At 45.5% G+C, this 18,822-nt stretch overlaps 1 protein-coding gene across 5 annotated transcripts in view; it reads left to right on the top strand.

The window, feature by feature from the left end:
- CRYL1 (crystallin lambda 1) overlaps nucleotides 1-18,822 on the top strand; it is a 130,447-nt gene that overhangs the window by 85,636 nt on the left and 25,989 nt on the right. For all 5 annotated transcript variants that reach the window (XM_030307518.1, XM_030307484.1, XM_030307500.1 and 2 more), the window contains one exon: nucleotides 11,765-11,926. In XM_030307518.1, coding sequence (XP_030163378.1) covers nucleotides 11,765-11,926 — 162 coding nt within the window. The remainder of the gene's footprint in view (nucleotides 1-11,764; nucleotides 11,927-18,822) is intronic.

The raw sequence follows: 18,822 nt of genomic DNA, 5'->3' as shown, positions 1-18,822 counted from the left end.
AAAATAGGAAGTCCATAGAGAAAATCAACAAAACCAAAAGCTGTTTCTTTGAAAAGACCAGTAAAATTGATATCCCTCTAGCTGGCTAACTAAGGAAAAACAGAAAGAGGATACAAATTGCTAATATCAGAAATGAAAGAGATCTGTAGATCATATGGACATTAAAAAGGATAATGAAGGAATACCGTGAACAGCTCTATTCCCACAAACCAGAAAACTTAGGTGAAATGGACCAATTACTTGGAAGACAAAAGTCTGCCAAAACTCACACAAGAAGAAATAGATGATCTGAATAAGCCTATGTATGATAAAGAAATAATTGATAATCTTCTTAAAAAGAAACACCAGGCTGAGGTGGTTTCACTGGTGAATTCTACCAACCATTTGGGGAGGAAAGTATATCAGTTCTTTATAACCTCAGGAGACAGAAGCAGAGGGAAGACTTCCCAACTCATTCTGAGAGGCCAGCATTACCACAATATCAAAACTAGATGAAGACATTACGATAAAAGGAAAGTATAGACCAATACTTCTCATGAACATAGATACAAAAATCTACAATACAAAGTCAACAAATCAAATCCAAAAAGGTAGAAAAAGAATTCTTTACCATGACCGAGTGGGATTTATCCCACACACTCAAGGCTTATTCAATATTTGAAAATCAATTAATGCATTTCATTACAATGCATTGTAAATTTTTTGGATTTTTTTTTTTTTTTTTTGCTTTGGCTATTCAGTTATACTTCAGAGGAATTGAAAACAAGAAAACATTTTTTTATCTTATTTATTCCATTTCCACTGTTCTTCATTTCTTTGTGTGGATCCAGTTTTCTGTCTGGTTTCTTCTTTTCCTTCTGTCTGCAGACTTTTCATAAGACTAGGTCTTACGGGAATGAATTCCCTGAGTTGTTTTCTCAGTAAAGTTTTTTTTCCTTCTCTTTTGAAAGATAATTTTACTGGGTATAGAACTCTAGGTTGACAGGTTTTTTTCTTTCAGCACTTAAAGATGTTACTCCATTATCTTGTATTTTGCTTGATCTCTCACAAAGTCTTGCAATTTTACCTTTGTTCTTGTGTGTATTATGTAACTTTCTTCTGACTACCTTCAGTATTTTTGTCTTCAGTAAGTTTAGCAGTTTGAATATCATATATCTAGATTTGTGGGAGTTTTAGGGTAAGGAGGTTTATTTATCCTGCAGTGTGTTTTCTGAGCTTCTTGGTCATATGACTTAGTGATTTTTATTAGTTTTGGAATAGTCTCAGCCATCATTTCTTTCATATTTTTTTCCTGTCTCTTCTGGGATTCCAGTTACACAAGTGTTCCATCATTTGATATTTTTCCTACAGGCCTTGGATGCTCTGTATGTTCTTCTCAGTGTTTTTGCTCTTTGTTTCTTCATTTTGGATAATTTCCTTTGACTCATCTTTAAGTTCACTGATTCTTTCCTCAGCTGTTTTGAGTCTCCTGATGAACTGGTCAAAGATGTTCTCTGTTACTCTTTCATTTTTTAATATTCTCTTTGGTACTTTTTTAAAATCGTTTCCAATCGATCTGCTAAAAATTACCCATGTGATTTCATACTTTCCATTAGAGCTCTTAACATATTAATTGTAGTTACTTTAAATTCACTGTCAGATCGTGACACCGTCTGAATCACTTTGGAGTCCGGTCCTGATGATCACTTTGTCTCTTGGGTGTGTACTTTTTTGTATGCCTCACAATGATTTGTTTTTGAAAGCCAGACGTCTTGAGTAGGAGAGTATTACTGAGGTAAACAGTTTTTACGCCTGGGATTTGGCATGCGTTTTCTTCTGTGAGGCTTTTACAGTGGGGATTTGAGTTAATGTACTTAGGATTTGGTTGAGGTTTAGGTTTGTCATTGCTGTGGTCATTCTTGGTGCACTACAGTTTCAAATTCTTCCAGTAATACCTTGTGAATAAAACCAAGACTGGTTGGCCAGAAGTTTTTCCCCCTCTCAATATCTTCACCTTCAGCTTTCAGTCTTCCTTTGCATGCCCTCAGAGAGGATCTCTTTCCATATTCCCATTCGGTCCCTCTCCCAGAAGTATTCTCCTGTTACTTGTTACCTTACACTTGTCAGCCTGGTGATGGGAGCAGTGAAGGGGCTTTTCTTGTAGTTCAGGTCAGACCTTAGTCTCAGGCAGGCACTGTGTCCCTGGGAGCTTAGGGATGTGGCTTCCGTAGTGCCTGCTCGTCCCCTAGGGATAAGGGTTTTTATTTCGGTTCCCTCCCCGCAATTACGATGGGTTTTCAGCAATGGTAGGTTTTTGTGCTGTTGTCTCAGTCACTTAAGTGAATTGAAATGTATTTGTATTCACATGTTGAACAAGTCATTTGTCAGGTCACAGTTGTTTCCAATGATTTCCCTTAGATTTTTCCCGTGGACATTTGAACTTCGAGAACTTTATATCTACTGGTCGTAGTCCTAAGTGGATTGGAAAGTGAATGGGTCTCATCATGCACTAGTAGACTTGTCTGTCAGCTCTCCTTCACAGGAGTAAGCCTGTCCATCTGTTCTTAAATCTTTTTGGCATAAATATGGACTTAAATGATGGCTGAAATTTCCAAAAACTGGATTATAAAATCGTTTTGCCACGAAGGAAGGACTTTTTGTTTGTTTGTTTTTATCATTTAGTAAGTAATATTTAGCTGTCCCATCACAGGAGTAACAAGGAATTTTCCTGATTTTGGATTAAACCGTGGGTAGATGTGCAGACTTTATCATCCAGTTAGTTGGTCCTATCTTTGAGCTGGCTTCTTAAAGGTGTTTAACCAGCCAAGAATATTGTCTAAGTTAATGCAATAGTGAGACACAAGAAGCTATATGCTACATTGCTTTGAAGCTATATACAAGGCTAGAATGGCTGTTTTCTTATACCAAAACTGGTAAATCTTTTTTTTTAAACAATCCTTAGTGGGCTAGTTTGAGTGACATAGAGAGCAGTAAAATGAGAGGAAGAGACTCCCCCTGCTTGGTACTCGCACTGTCCTTGTATGCTTTTGCATGAAGAGGAGAATCGTCCTCCTTGAGGGAAGTGGAGAGAGCAGAAAGGGTAAAACTAGCCAGACCAGCAGATCACCTGATGACCAGTAGGGTGACAAAAGCTGCTGACAGCTCGTCCTTGTGCGCAGTTCTTAAAATAGGGTTCATTCTCTTTTAGTTTAAACTAAAAGGCTATGACTCATGGCTTCAGTCATGGGTTTATTTTGTTGCTGTCTTTTTTTTTTTTTTTTTTTTAATTGGGAAGGATTGCAACTTTGTTAATCTAAATTTTTTTTTTTGTTAATGTTTATTTCTGAAGGAGAGAGAGAGTGTGAGTGGCGGGGGGCAGAGAGAGAGGGAGACACAGAATCTGAAGCAGGCTTCAGGCTCTGAGCTGTCAGCACAGAGCCCGACGCGGGGCTAGAACCCACAAACCACGAGATCATGACCTGAGCCGAAGTCGGATGCTCAACTGACTGAGCCACCAAGGCGCCCCTCAACTTTGTTAATCTAGAGACTCTGACTAAACACATACCTGTTGGTAGGGTGTGTGTTTTACCAAGATGAGTTTTGCATTGATTAGAGTCTTTAATCTGGGGATAGTTTGTGCTTCAAAATCTTCAGTTGGAAGAGAACTTTTCCTTTCTTAGCACATGGGGCTCTGCGCTGACAGCATGGAGCCTGCTTGGGATTCTCTCTCTCCCTCTCTCTCTGCCCCTTCCTCGCTCATACTCTCTCTCAAGATAAATAAATAAACATTTAAAAATAAAAGTCTTCATTGTATTTTTCAGTTGTTGAATTTCCATTTGATTTTTTTTATAGTTTCTAGTTATATGCTAAAAATTTTCATTATCTTTTCATTCTTAAACATATTAATAATAGTTATTTCAAAGTTGATGTCTGATAACACCATGCTCTGGATATCCTATGGGTCTATTTCTAAAGTCTGTTTTTTCTCTTGATTTTCAATCAGGTCTTTGGTGCTACCTGTTTCATTTCTGTGTTTGAGTGTGAGACGTTGCTTACAAACAATCAAGGCTCTGGTTATGCTTTTGTCCTTCAGAGAAGCCAGGAGCTCATGCCTTTAATTTAATCATGGCTGAGATGAGTGGAGACATATGAGGACTGGTCACTGTTGCTCTAGGGTATAGCCCTTGAGGGTCCCGGCTAGAACCTAGAGCAGTTACCAGGCCCTGAGCTCCAGTTTTCTCTCAACAATCTGCATCTGCCAGAAACTGTGATTATTGTTTCCGCCCTCTTGTCTGTGCTTTTGAAATAAGCAATTGCCTTGAGGATAAAAGAGGAGCCATATACATAAGGCTGATGTCTCCAAGTTTCCCTACGACCCTATCTCGGCCCTGCTGTTCTTCACTGTCTCAGACAGATTCTTTCTTGTATGTTTTCAGCTTTTTTAGTTGTTCTCAGCAGGGTTGTCCATAACAATCTAGTGTACCATTCCTGAAAGTGGAATGCTCTCTACAAGTAGTTTGTTCTTACAGCTCCTTCTGTGCCCAGTGGTAGGCCCTGGGGTATGGTTGGCAAATAAGACCTTTGGAGATCACATAAAAACATTTTTATGTTCCTTCTGTTGTTACCAATGTTTCCCCCCCACTGATTGTACTTAAGAGCAGTTTGTGGTGGGGCGCCTGGGTGACTCAGTCAGATAAGCGTCCGACTTCGGCTCAGGTCATGATCTCACAGTTTGTGAGTTCGAGCCCCGTGTCGGGCTCTGTGCTGACGGCTCGGAGCCTGGACTCTACTTTGGATTCTGTGTCTCCCCCTCTCTCTGTTCCTTCCCCGCTTGAACTTTGACTCTCTCTTTCTCAAAAATAAAGATTTAAAAATTTTTATAAAAAAAAATTAAAAAAAAGAGCAGTTTGTGGTACTAGATTAATATTCCTATTTGACCAGTAGTATCTGTAATCCTCAAGTCTGACCAGGTGGGTGTGGCCTTCTGGCTTGGTGCCATATAGTCGTTTTGCTTACTTTTGTTACAGTGCGTATCATCTGCTCTGTTGTAGCTACTTGCATGGATATCTATCTTTTTTTAGTTTATTTTTTTGAGAGAGACCAAGACAGCGCGAGTGGGGGAGGGACACAGACAGAGGTGGAGAGAAAGAATCCCAAGCAGTCTCAGCGGTGCCGTCAGAGCAGAGCCCGACATGGGGCTAGAACCCATGAAACTGTGAGACCATGACCTGAGCTGAAACCAAGAGTCAGGCGCTCCGCTGGCTGAGCTGCCCAGGTGCCCCGTGGGTGTCTGTCTTCTTACCTGCTTCTTAAAACATGTGCTTCTTGAAAAGCAGGGACTGTATCTTATTCTGAGTGGGAAAGTTCCTTGCATAAACTAGTTCCTCGTCAGAAATGTCTTTTAATTCAGATGTTAATGCTAACATTTAGTAACTTGTCAGCCAGTGTTCGACTTCCATCTTCTCAAGGTTCCCTCAATTGATCCACTTTGTGTAGTAGCCTTCTTCAAGATTCCAGAAGACCAGTACACAACACCTATACCAAGAGGAGCTTCTGTGGGATGTGGCATAATGTTAAGGTTTATACTGTAAATTAAATGGGAGTCATTGCACTAGATACCGGTCACAGAATTTTTTCTACTAAAAAAAATTCTAGAGGGGTGTCTGGGTGGCTCAGTTGGTTGAGCGTCCAACTCTTGATTTCGGCTCAGGTCGTGATCCCAGGCTAAGGGGATCGAGCCCCACATCGGACTCTGCTAAGCGTGGAGCCTGCTTAAGATTCTCTCTCTCTCCTCTCTCGCTTTCACTCGCTCTCGTTCTCCCCGCCCCTCTTCCTCTGCCCCTCTTCCCTGCTTGTGCTCTCTCTCTCAAATTAAAAAAAAAAAAAAAACGAAAAATTAAAAAAATACTGGAGGTTGTTTTTACCATGGAGTACTATCGGTGGGATTAGCAACATGACTCGTAGCTGAGTAACGGGCGGGGCATTAGCAGCAGCAGCATCCGCTTATGCAACATGCAACACGTCGCAGTAGCTGAGAGTCCATCCATCACATGTTATACTGAAAGGAGACAGAGCCGTTCACCCTCAGGGCTTCATGCTGTTGCAGAAATTGGGGAAGAAGGACCGGGAAACACTGCCCGGACTTTCAACGGAGTATTTTCCTCAGTCAGAAAAAATGCTTAGTAAAAGAGGACAGGGTTTTAGTCCATGGCAGATAGGCGTCTGTTTTGAACGTGTAGGTCCAGAAATGGCCAGGATTGCCACATCGGCTGCCAGAAGGCAGGGAGGTGCCTGTTGTTTGTTCCTTCAGCCTTTAGACATTTCCTCTAAAATAATGTAATGATAATATATGTATTCAGTGAGCTTGGGGAGGCATTGTATGAAATTGACTACTATGTCACAGAAGTTTTCGTTAGTTAATTCATCGATTCAACAAATGTTTCCCGAATACCTGCTGTTTGTCACACATTGTTCTTGGAGCTGGGAATACAGCAACAACCTGAAAAAAATTCTTGCTTTTTTGCTTTGAATTCTGTTTTACAGTATTGTTGTTTGTTTAAATGTAGCCATTTCCTTTTCTTTTAATATTTTTCTTTTTTTAATGTTTATTGATTTTTGAGAGAGCACAAGTGGGGGAGGGACAGAAAGAGAAGGGGGGACAGAGGATCCGAAGCAGGCTCCACGCTGACAGCAGAGAGCCCGACATGGGGTTTGAACCCACGAACCATGAGATCGTGACCTGAGCTGAAGTCAGATGCTCAACCACCTGAGCCACGCAGGCTCCCCAATGCTAGGAGTCTTTTTAAAGAAGTAATGGCTCTTTATTTGCCTTATATTCTATTTTATTGGTTTCTGCTATGTTCTGCTATCATCTTTTAATTTTTCTTTGGATTTATTGTGTTCTATTTCGGCTTCTCAAATTGGATGCTCGGCTTGTTAATATTTTGGGCTTTCTTTTATTAAAAAAGATTTGAAGGATAAATAAGAACTGTTTTAATTACACCTACAAATTTTGACTTTTTGGTTTATCCTCTGGACAGATGGAGTCAAAATATGGATAGCTGTTGCCTTGATGATGCTGTTCCCGTTGAGAGTACTATAAAATTATTTTATAGTCAAACATATACGTGGTTGCAAATGAAACTAGTTTATGATACTATAAAACCTGAGTTTTCAAAAATGAGAATGTTTTCATAAAACAATGGTTGTCATCCAACAAAATATGTTGAGTGCAATTTGTTGTTTCACTCATTGCAATAACAAAGGGTTTGGGCTGAAAATACATAGTCCAATTATTATTAGCAAAAGCATTGTGTTTAAATTTCTATGTTTCCCCCCTGCCCCCAAACCTCACAAATAGACCTCTCCCTGTCCTCTGCTGCTTTGAGAAGTGCTGCTTTATAAAGACAGATCACTGGTGGAAATGCATTACACATGCGTCTGACACACAGGCAAAAAGAAAGTCATGTAAAAAGGTAATACACGTAGTCTTCTCGAATTTGCCACCTGGAATTCAAACACAGTCCTCCCTGGTAACAAATGGTCTCAGTGATTGATGTGATAGCCTTCACATCAACTTACTTGTTTTTTGTTTGTCTTAAAAATTCATGCCTATGCCTTGCTTAATCCTTCTCCAGTTTTGTTTCATGCTCTTCCCAGCACTTTGTATTAAAAATCCCAAGTCTTCCTCATGAGAACTATTAGAAATGCACTGTCTGCTAATTGCAGGCTTAAAAAAAATAATTTTAATTGTAATTTTTTCCTGGCAGGCATTCTAACCCAATTCTAAATAAATGATTTCATTAAAGGTCCCAGAAATAACCTTGGAATGAGGGTGGGAATAGACTCATCATCGGGACAGCAAGTGGTGCAGGTGCCATTTCAGCCTCTTCTCCGTCCCCTGTGGTTACCCGTAGAAAGGGCTGCTGTTTAAAGCAAACAACAGGGGTGCCTGGGTGGCTCAGTGGGGAAAGCTTCCGACTTGGGCTCAGGTCATGGTCTCACGGCTCCTGGGTTCAAGCCCCGCGTCGGGCTCTGTGCCGACAGCTCGGATCCTGGAGCCTGCTTCCTGTTCTGTGTCTCCTCTCTCTCTGCCCCCCCCCCCCCCCCCCCCCCGCCTGCTTGCAGTCTGTCTCTCACTCTCTGTCTCTCAAAAATAAACAGATGTAAAGCAAACAATCCAGGTAACCTTAACACCTAATCCCCAGGAAGTAATGTTCCTAAATCTGTGGCCTACACTGGTTTTTACTTTGGAAAGGTCTCTCTAGAGTGGATACAATTTGTTCCAGATTATCGTGGAACTCTGTTTAGGATTTGTAATATGCTTTAAAAATGTTTTTTATTTTTATTTCAAGGAAAAGAACGAGCCTCTGGTTAGGGCTTAGTGCAGTTTATGGCCTGAGGCAATAAAACTTGACAAGATACAATTAGTGCTAACAGATTTTATAATGTGGATCACTTCCATCTTTAGTTTGAGAGAGAATTTCCTTCTGCCATGATTGAAGTGAGGTTTTAGCTCACCTTTTTCTTGCCATGTCCTTCCCCTACGATTGGCTAAAAGGACTTCTTTGCATGTAAAATATTTTGAGTACTAAAGTCTTCTAATCTAGTTTTGCTTTCTTTCTGGAAGGCACATTGAAGATTGCTTCCAAATGTTTTGCATTAACAAATGTAGATTTTCTAGCAACAGGACGCCTATCTAAAATGCCTGAACTGATTTAAAAAAAAAAAAATAATGAAATTTCATTTTCCCCATGAAAATATTTGTTTTGGAAGATGTGTATTGTTGCACAGCGAGTGAGTAAACTTCGGAAGTGAGTTCCTAGGTAGGACTCCCTTTGCCTGGGAATTATCCAATGCTCTGACTTGCCATGGCCATGTTGCCTTTCCAGAACATTCCTAATGAGTTGAATGCTGTCACAGGTAACTGTAATCACAAAACACCAAAGTCTATACATGATTTGTCCTTTAAAATATAAGTAAGTTAGAGAGAATTAAAAGTTATGCCTATAATAATACCAACATTCAGTTTCTTGCTTTCAAGAAGACAAGGGAAGAAGGGGTGTTTAAACTTAACCTCACTTTTTAACTATTTGATACTTCCTGAGATGAGTAAACTTCTGATGTACCAGGAAAGGTTGTGATTCTTGGGAAGTTACGCTGTGCTCTCTTTACTTGTCCCCAGAGTTTTGTTTGTTGAAACCTGAGCATAGTGGTTGTGCGAGAATATCATTTATTATGTGTTGTGCGTGAGAATATCATTTATTATGTGTTGTGCGTGAGAATATCATTTATTATGTGTTGTGTCTCCCTCCCGCTTCAAAACAAACAAAACACGAACATAATAATCATCGCTTCCAAAATGCTGTCAGAGTTTAATTAAGCCAAGTCAAGCTCATTCCTTTGAATAGTGACAGAATGTTTGCTAACACTTCCCGTTTTCTCTAGAAAGGAGCCCTGAAAAACACCACTGAGTTCAGAAGGCAAGGCTGGATTGTCACCTGGTCACATTGCTATAGTTTAGAGAGAGTGAGGCCGCGTCGCAGCGTCGCAGCCGGGTTCTCAGTTGTCTCACTGTTGGGGACTTTTCTCTGCCCTTCCTCCCAGCCCCTTTAGGGCAGAGAGAATGACCGTTGCCTCTCTCAGCTTTGCAGTCAACCACAGGTGACGATTAATCCTGATTAATAGCGTTTCACACTCTTTCTCAGGCAAGGAGTATCGGCTCCCCAGTGAATAGCAAGGAAGTGAACTCAAGGCTTGACATGGACAGAGGCAGTATAACCCTGGCCCAGCAAACTGAACACAGTTGCCGCTATCATCATCAACCACAACAAAACTTCAAGCAAATGTGCCGTTAAAAACCCTTACATAATTGTAGCAGGTTTGGGTTTCCTCTGGTTCAAGTTTTCTTGCCTCTTTGATAATCAGACGATCTGAAGAAGGCATAGCATTTCAGGGGCGAATCTGTGTGACAGACTCACAATAAGGCTGTTCACAAGGACTCTTTCATTAGCTTAAACAGTATCTGCATCATTCTTAGTCTCTGGCTTTACTACAAGGCTCCATTTAAACTTAACCCAACTTGCAGACTTAACTGATCCAGGAATTACTCAATACAACCAGCCAGCTACTGTAGCTTTTTTCCCCTTTGTGATAAGGGGATTTAATACAATGGGCTTTACAGTTCTTAAATGACTCCATTTTTTTCCTTGTCTTTGAGATGTGGCGCTTATGTGACCTTTTGTTCTTAATAAAAATTTCACATGGTTTGATTATATTTTTTAAAAGTATAAACAAACACGATGTTGACTCCCTACCCTCAGAGTAAAACTTTTTAAACTTTGTAGAGGATTACAGAAACGGAATTCGGGTCATAATATTTACACAGCTGATTTCAATATACTATTAGATTTCATGATTAATGATTCAATATTATTAAGTCAAACCTGAAAACCTTTATTTTTGAGGGGTGATTCTCCCTATGATTCCCAGTGGCCCTTCAGCATTGCACATTCGCCTTCACGCACCTCTCTCTGGTCGTCTGCTGGTGTTTATACCGTTTCTGCTACCACGATGCCGCTACACTAATCAGGGCATCCTTGGTGGGTCCCTGCGTAGCTCGGGGAGGAGGGGAGGACAGAGCTCTGACATCGGGCTGGAGAGAGTCTTGAGGGTGTGTTTGGTAGTGTGCCACACTGAGAGTACAGAAGACCTACACCCGGAGTAGTGGGTCTCAGACTTCAGCAGGAACAAAAATCATCAGAATGTTTGATTAAAATGCAGATATCAGGACCCTACCCTCATGAGGGCCTGAGAATTTGCATTTTTAACAAGCACCCAGTTTATTCTGATGCTGATGGTTACCGGACCACACTGAGGCCATGGTCCTATAAATTCTCCAGGGAACCTTGGGAGTTCTTGATGCCTCCCCTGCAGGGCCTATGGCCTCCGGGTAAGCTGGGACCCGTCTTGGGCGGGAGCGACCGCTGTGTGATTTCCCAGAGGAGTCGGTGGCAGGAGGGAAGGGGTTGGAGCAGCCCGAGTGTCCTCTCCCCTTCCGCTTCCATCCGCAGCAGGGCGGTATCCGCCGTGTCCCCAGGAACAGGCCTCACCTGTGGCCCCACACTTGGCTGTTTGAGAATGTCCTCTCGCTCCAGCCGGCTCTGTGCACGATTAGGATTTCAGAGTGGTGTTATCTGCAGTACTTAATCCAAATTTGCTCCTCTGTCCTCCTCCCACACCCCATTAAAGTAATTTTAGATTTGTAGAAACAAAGGTCCTTTTCAAAAGGATTTCCAATTAGAAATGAATTCTCAAGAAGCTCTTCGGGAATTATGGATGTAACGTGTCTGTTCGTTTCACGAAGATAAGGTTTTTCCTTGAAGATAAGTTGCTCTGATGGTCAGAACAGATAGGGAACATAAGTGGTGATGACTGCTGTGGATGTTTGTAGCGCCTCTCTGGAGGTGCTGTTCTGTGTTCTGTCGTGGAGTCAACCCCCATGTGCTCGGCAGACTTTTTTATCCTGCGAGTTTTCAGGCCTATGCAAAGCTAGAAAGTTCAGCTCCCACATACACGCCCCCCAGTTTCCGGAGTTTCCGGAGACTTGCCATGTTCTCCAGCGGCTTTTTGGTTTGCTCTTAAATATTGCTGGCAGTTTTCTAATTGGTTCGTTGATTTTTTTTTTTTTTTTTTTTTTTTTTTTAGGAATGAATCAGACACGAGCTGCTTTGCTTGAGGCCTGAGTGCAGTATCATCCATAGTAATTTGAATATGTTCTTTTCAGGAATGCGTTCCAGAAAACCTGGAGCTGAAGAAGAAGATTTTTGCTCAGTTAGACCAAATCATCGATGACCAAGTTGTCTTAAGCAGCTCCACCTCTTGCCTCCTGCCTTCCCAGTTGTTTGCTGGCCTCGCACACGTGCAGCAGTGCCTCGTGGCCCATCCTGTGAGTGCCTCTACCCGCCAGCACGGTGGCCCCTCATTCCGCTTTTCCGGGGCGGTACGCCTTGGCTAATCCGATAGTATTTTGTAGCTGCTTTATTGAGGTGTAATTCGCATGCCACACAATTAAAGCTGGATAATTTAATGTGATTCAGTGTATTTAGAGAGTTGTGCGATCCCGGCAGTTTTAAAGAGAATTTTATCCAAAAATGTCTTGAATTGTATCTGTGTACCTGACGCACGATGGGATAGAATCCACGCTGTCTCCCTCACCTACGTAACTCACTGTCTAGCTGAAGAGAGAGAGTACTAACCAAATAATCCTACTGTCGGGGAGTCATTTTAAAAATGTGTACACATTTTTAGTAGGATTTTGTAGCCATTTTACTGCGCTGTGTGGTTTCCTCAACACAATTCGGAGTAGGACCAGTTTTACTAAAATGCAAATTCTTGGTCCTGCTCCTGAGATTCTGGTTCGGTAGGTTGACTTTAAGCCTCCTACCCCTTTTTTTTGTTCCCTTGCACCCCTCTGTTGTAATTAACTGGGCGGACTTACACAGTGGGGGGGCATGATGAGGCCTGTTGGACGGTGAGTACAAGTTGGCGTGCAAGCACTCAGTAAGTCTTTTTGAGATTAATGTATTAATGTGAGGAAAGGAGAATCAGGAGAGCCAAGGTTGAGTAACAGCTGTGAGCTCAGTGTGACCTTGGGAAACTGGGGACAGCTTGTTAGGACAGAAAAGCTAACTGAGCTCCGGCCATACTGAATGTGATAGTAGATGACGATGGCCACACCCTCAGCACCGGCAGGCCATCAGAGGTGAAGGCTGGGGAAGGGCTGCCTGGAGGAGCCAGGGCCAGGCTGGGCAGGATCTGGGCTGACCAGGGAGGAGAGAGTGTGAGGGTGGGAAAGAAGATAAACAGAGACCCTTGGCCAAGAGCAAGCACGGGGCATGCAGAATTGTGAGGAGGCCAGCCTGACCGGAAAGACACACGCACCTCACGTACTTGGGGAGCAGGAGGAAAGAGCCAGAAGGCTTGGGAATGGTTGGGTTATACAAAATCATGAGCGTTACTCTGAAGACATGGGACCGGTGTAGACACAGGGCAGCCCTGCGATGTGGTGGAAGTGCTGCCTTTGGAGGGTGATCGGAAGGTTCCTTCCATGTTGAAGATGGCTCAGAGAGGGGGACAGCTACTTCACAGAACTGGGGCAGGATTCCTAGTATGAGCCACCAGGGCCGTGGTGAGGCTGAGGGTCCTAGACTGAGAGCAGGGAGAGTCCTCCTGCTGAGCAAGAGTAGCTTAGAGTGTGGGGGTGGGGAGGCTAAGGGGCTTGCTCAGGGAGGTGAGGAAAAAGGGCCGGTCAGAGATGCCTCCTGGTTCTGCGTGCTGACAGGAGGGACGGCTTGGACCACCATTCACATGACTGCATGGTTCTGGATGTCCGGATATCCTCCTACCGAAGTACAAGGGAAAGTGGAGAGTGGTCGTAAAATATGGAGACTCAGACCCACAGAATATAGAAGAAAACCAGTCATGTTTACCACTCAGATATGGGAAATTAGCACCAAGAGGGACCTTAGTTGAAGCATCCAGTTACCAAGTGCCACGAAACATGACATGTCTTTGCTTTTATGACATTTACATGTCCGTAGAAAGGACTCTTAGAAACTGTAAACTGTTTGTTGATTAGATTGTTAATCTTGCCTGGAAACTTCCAACTTCTAACCAGTAATTTTACTTCTAAGTCAGGTGGGAAAAAAAGGAAAAACAGCTAAGTCAGATTGTTTAGAAAATGCCTCGTAAGTCCTTTATCAAGACTTTTACCCATGTCTCTTAATTTTGAACTACCTGATGGATGAGACCACACCTCCTTCACTTTCCTGCCACACCTAACAAGTACCTCTGACTAGTAGTTCAGCCACTCATTGTTGAGTAATGATATTTCTCATACCATTTTAGGATTGCTCGCTTTTACTTCTTTAATCAAGGTCAAATAGCATAACCAAAGTAAGTCCAGACCTTGTTTCACAAATCAGTCTCTTCTTACTTTTGGAAATCATTTTATACCTAAGCCAACATTAATTTACCCAAATGCAATCACCCAAGCCGGCCGTCTTTGGAATTTTATCCTTTCTTTCTCCTGCGCTGATATTGCCCACCGATCTCCTGCCCAGATGATTCCACTGAGCTCAGGTGGGGAAAAGGCGTGCTGAACAATTCAACCCAAGCTGGACGGGCAGTCCCAAATATTCCAGGACCATTTATGGTCTCTGAGGAGCTTGTTTCCCTTCGGCCCGGAGCATCGGCTCACACGCCGCTGCCTCAACATCCTGCCCCAGGCACCCACAGTTCTTTGCCCAGACAGGAAATAGGACAAAGGAAAAGGAAGCCCCTTCTTCGTGCCTCTGAAAGGCTGTGGCGAGAGTGGATAGTCAGCAGTTGCGAAAGATTGCCGCCTCCAGCCCTCCACAGAAGAGCCGGCAGCCAGCGAGTTTCGACATCACGTGTTGTCTTTTGGGCAAACACATGTTGTCTCGCTGGGGGTGGGGGGGGGAGGAGCTCTGGGTCATCTGAGCACTGGGGGGTGAGCGGGGGTCACTACGGGGTGGGCATGTTCTCTCAGCACACAGGTAGTTTGGGATTTTCAAGTGGGCTTCATAGACTAGAGCCAGGAGGCGACGGGCTCAGGAAGAGGGCTGTTAATGTGTCCCTGACATTCTTCCTCTCCAATGTTTCTTATGTTGCGTTTCCTGGTCTGCCTCATCTCCCTGTGGGTGTGTAGAGGGGCTCAGGGATGGGCATCTGGTGGCTGGGAGACGTTTGCTGATGATGATGATCTCAAAGTTGAGTTTGGTCGCAATCTCTCTTGGTGCCTGGATCTATGTTAGCAATCAGTCAAAACGGTTTCAGCCACACTTTACAGCCTTACTTCAGTTGGGGACGTGGTGGTCCCGTGGAGCTGGTGGGGGCTGCTTTAGCCCATCGGATGCTCCTGGCGCCCCTCTTATGGATGCTCTGTGGATGAGGCTGCCTGGGAAGGATGCACATGGCTCAGGGATGCCAGTGTTGAGTGGAGACAGGTCCTGAGCTCTCGTCTACTCATCTCCCACGTTGGTTACTTGTCAGCCACGGAGCTATAACACAGCCTGGAATTAAACCGGGCACTGCTCACATAAGGTGCCCAGAAAGTTCCCATCTGAGCACCTTGCCTACGCTTGCCACCTTTGTTACTCACTCTCCCGCCTGACCCCGGAACCACTTGCCCTCGTGTTGGTGGTGATTTGAACGTCCGTCCAGGAGCTTGCTGTTTCTGGAGAGCGTATGTATGTGCGTGTGTAGGCGGTGCCCGTTTCAGATTGTCAGCTGCTGCCCGTCAGAGGGGCAGCCTTCCCCCCTCTGTCTGTGGAGGGTTCAGGAAGGTGGGGTGGGATGGGCTGTCACTCATGAAAGGGCTTTACTCTGAAAATTATCAACATGGTGGGGGATTAGGCCTCTCGGCCTGCTGTAAGCAAGCCGCCCCTTCATTTTTACTTCCACTCCTCTCGTAAAGAAGAGGAGTTCGCCTGGTCGGGAGTGCCCCCTCCGCGGAGCTGTGCCAATGAATTGCAGATCGCCGCGGCTGTCTTCTGGGAGAAGGGGCCGGCTGCCTTTCCTCTGCGTTTAACTCTGTTTCATCTGCTGCAGAGAAAATAAACGAAGCCTCTGTGTTGGGCGCGCTGTGCTATCTCCGCGATCACATGCCTCCCAGGCTCTGGTCCAGGTTCTGGGCAGGCTTTTCACGAGGTGAATGGAGAATGCCCCCCTCGTACCGCCCGGCCCCACCTGAGCTCTCAAAGAGCCTCACCGGCCAGGCCCTCCGGCACAGCGCTGCCCGCTCTGGAGAGCCCGTGGACCGGCTCCTGTAACCTTTAGAGACACTGCCTCCTTTTCCCCTCGTTTGTTTTGTTTTTCCCATTTCTTCAAGGCGTGATTCTCAGTCTAACTCACAGACCCCCATCCCGGAAGGCCCGGGCGTTCCGGGGAACACAGCCGTCCCTTTCCTTTCGAGAGAGTCGCTTCTTTGCTTATTTCCGTGGCCCCTCCCGTCCCTCCTCCCTCCTCCCTCCTCCCTCCTCCCTCCTCTCATCTCTCCACCTGATTGTCCCGTCCCTCTCCCGGCCTGCAGTTGGCATCAGTGTCCCTGTCACAGGACTGAGGTGCCGTGGCAAGAACCACCCCCTGCGGGCCCTCAGACTCCGGGAGGTCCTCTCCCAGCAGCTGCCGGGCTCGAGCGCGTGGACGCAAAGCGTGAACGCGGCGCGGCCTGTTTCAGGAAGCACGAAGAGCTGGACCGTGTGCAGCTGGGTTTCCGCGGGTGCTGGGGAATCAGGGTCCTGCAGGGCTTTGAGCTGGGGGTGGTGCAGTCGGCATCCTGTTTTTAAGTTTTTTTTTTTTTTTAATTTTTTTTTTTTCAACGTTTTATTTTTATTTTTGGGACAGAGAGAGACAGAGCACGAACGGGGGAGGGGCAGAGAGAGAGGGAGACACGGAATCGGAAGCAGGCTCCAGGCTCCGAGCCGTCAGCCCAGAGCCCGACGCGGGGCTCGAACTCACGGACCGCGAGATCGTGACCTGGCTGAAGTCGGACGCTTAACCGACTGCGCCACCCAGGCGCCCCTTTTTTTAAGTTTTAAAGAAACGTCAGTTGTGATGAAACACGTGTAAGGCTTGAAACTGTGTGCGGTTCAGCGGCAGTGAGCACGTTCACACGGCCGTGCAGCCCTCGCACAGAACTCCATGGGCAGAAGTCTTTCTTGGGAAGCTGCAACTCCGCCCCCAGAGAGCAGCAGCTCTCCGCCCGGCACCCTCGCGCTCCCTTCTGCCTCTGGATCTGACAGGCCCCTGCCTGACAAAGGCTCACCCTGGCGGTGGCGAGAGGATGGGCCTGGAGAGAGAGGCCAGGGAGGAGAGTGCCGGAATCTGAGCGGGAGGCGACGGCCCGAGCCAAGCGTGCGTGTGCGGTGGCGGGAGTGGGTTTTTCCAGAGACGTGAATAGAACTGACAGGATCACCGATGGGAAGTGGGGCAGGCCAGGGAGAGGCGGGCACCGAGGATACTTCTCACGGTGCTGACTTGGGCGTTGGGTGTTGGGGCGATGGTGTTCTCGCCAAGATGGGGCGCCAGGAAGAGGACCCTGTGTGGGGGCGGGAGGGACGGGAGTTTGAGTCGTGACAGGTCGAGTGTATGCTCGTTAGGAGTGTGTCCGGTGCACAGTTACAGATACAGCCTGGAATGGGGGGCGAGCTCCAAGTGAGATCTCGGGGTTTGGGGTGGGGGAGACACCCTGGGAGCCACCCAGCTCTGCCCAGAGCCTGGGAGTGGGCACAGAGGGAGGCCAGCGGTGGCAGCCGGGAGAACCGCCACTTAGGGAGGATGCGGGCCGGGGAGCACGTTGTGCGTGCGGATCCTCTGTAGCCGGTGTCTCGGTCTGGGATTGTGCCGCCCGTGAGGCTTGTGGCATTGAGAGACCCCAAGCCCCAAAGACGTAGTCTTTGTCTTACAGGAAGATAAAATCCATCTAAGTAGACAGGTTTCCAGTTCTTATAATTCTGATCTTCGAAAAGGCCAGAGGTTAGACATTTTTATGAGCTCGATGATCATAGGCAGGAGACAAGTGATTCAGTTGAGGCACTGATTTACAATTTATTTATCTGGAAACAGATGCCGTCCTCTTTTGCTTCCTAAGAGGGCTGAGCGTGACCAGGGCAGGCCGAGAGCACAGGGAACCTCCGAAGCTAAGCTGTTTGTGGACCAGAGGCCCCTCCTAAGCAGTGTCCTAGGAGAAGGAAGGTTTTCTTTCCCTTTTCTGTAGAAGTCATTGTATGTATGTATGTATGTATTTTTAAATTTTTAAAAAAGGTTTATTTGAGACACACAAACACACACAGAAACAGAGTGTGAGCAGGGGAGGGGCAGAGAGAGAGGGAGACACAGAGTCAGAAGCAGGCTCCAGGCTCTGAGCTGTCAGCACAGAGCCCGACACGGGGCTTGAACTCATGAACCGTGAGATCGTGACCCGAGCCAAAGTTGGGATGCTTAACCGACTGAGCCACCCAGGCACCCCTGTAGAAGTCATTTTAAAATGGATGCTTCTTGGACTTCGTGGTGGCTCAGTCAGTTAAGCATCTGACTCTTGATCTCAGCTCAGGTCTTGATCTTGGGTATGGAACCTACCTTAAAAAAAAAAAAAAGAGGCTTTTTGTAGTAATTTAGTGACTGTAAGATTCTATCAATTTTCCTCTATATATTATCGAGGAAAAATTACTTAAAAGTATTTGGCATACAGTTTACTGCAGTGCATTTGGCTTTTAATGGTGAGGTTAATCTGGTTCTACGAAGCAGCCTTTTTCTTTAGACCGAGGATAATCCTCTTTGGGACTCTTCAAGAACAGTTTCTCAAAATAAACGAAGAAAGAAACAAAAGACAAAAATAAAAAAAAATAAACCAAGAAACCCAGAGCACAAAGTGTAGATGCTGGGCTAGGCAGGCATTTCCACCTGGGCCCGCTCATCGTGGACCAACCCTTCCCACCTTAGGCCGTGTCACGACATCAAGGCTGCGGTAGTGTTCTGATGCTGCGTGACCTCTGTGTAGGTGAGATTTGATTGGCGGGACACGTTTGGGGCTCAACACGGACACGTTAAGGAAATACCAAGTTTTGGGAAGATGCTCTCAATTTTAACCCCGACACAGTAGAATAGCAAGACCCCGCAGTGAGGGTTTTGGAAGGTGGGTCTGGAGGAGGGCTGGGGCTGGGCGAAAGCCCGTGAAGTCTAGACAGTGGGTAGCTGAGAAATCCTGGGGGAGGCCAGGGGTCTGGAGATTAGCCCTGAAAGCATAGGATGGTCATCTGC

This window comes from Lynx canadensis, chromosome A1 (assembly GCF_007474595.2).
Source record: "Lynx canadensis isolate LIC74 chromosome A1, mLynCan4.pri.v2, whole genome shotgun sequence".
NCBI classification, from domain to species: domain Eukaryota; kingdom Metazoa; phylum Chordata; class Mammalia; order Carnivora; family Felidae; genus Lynx; species Lynx canadensis.
This window is presented reverse-complemented; position numbering and strand designations above follow the sequence as displayed.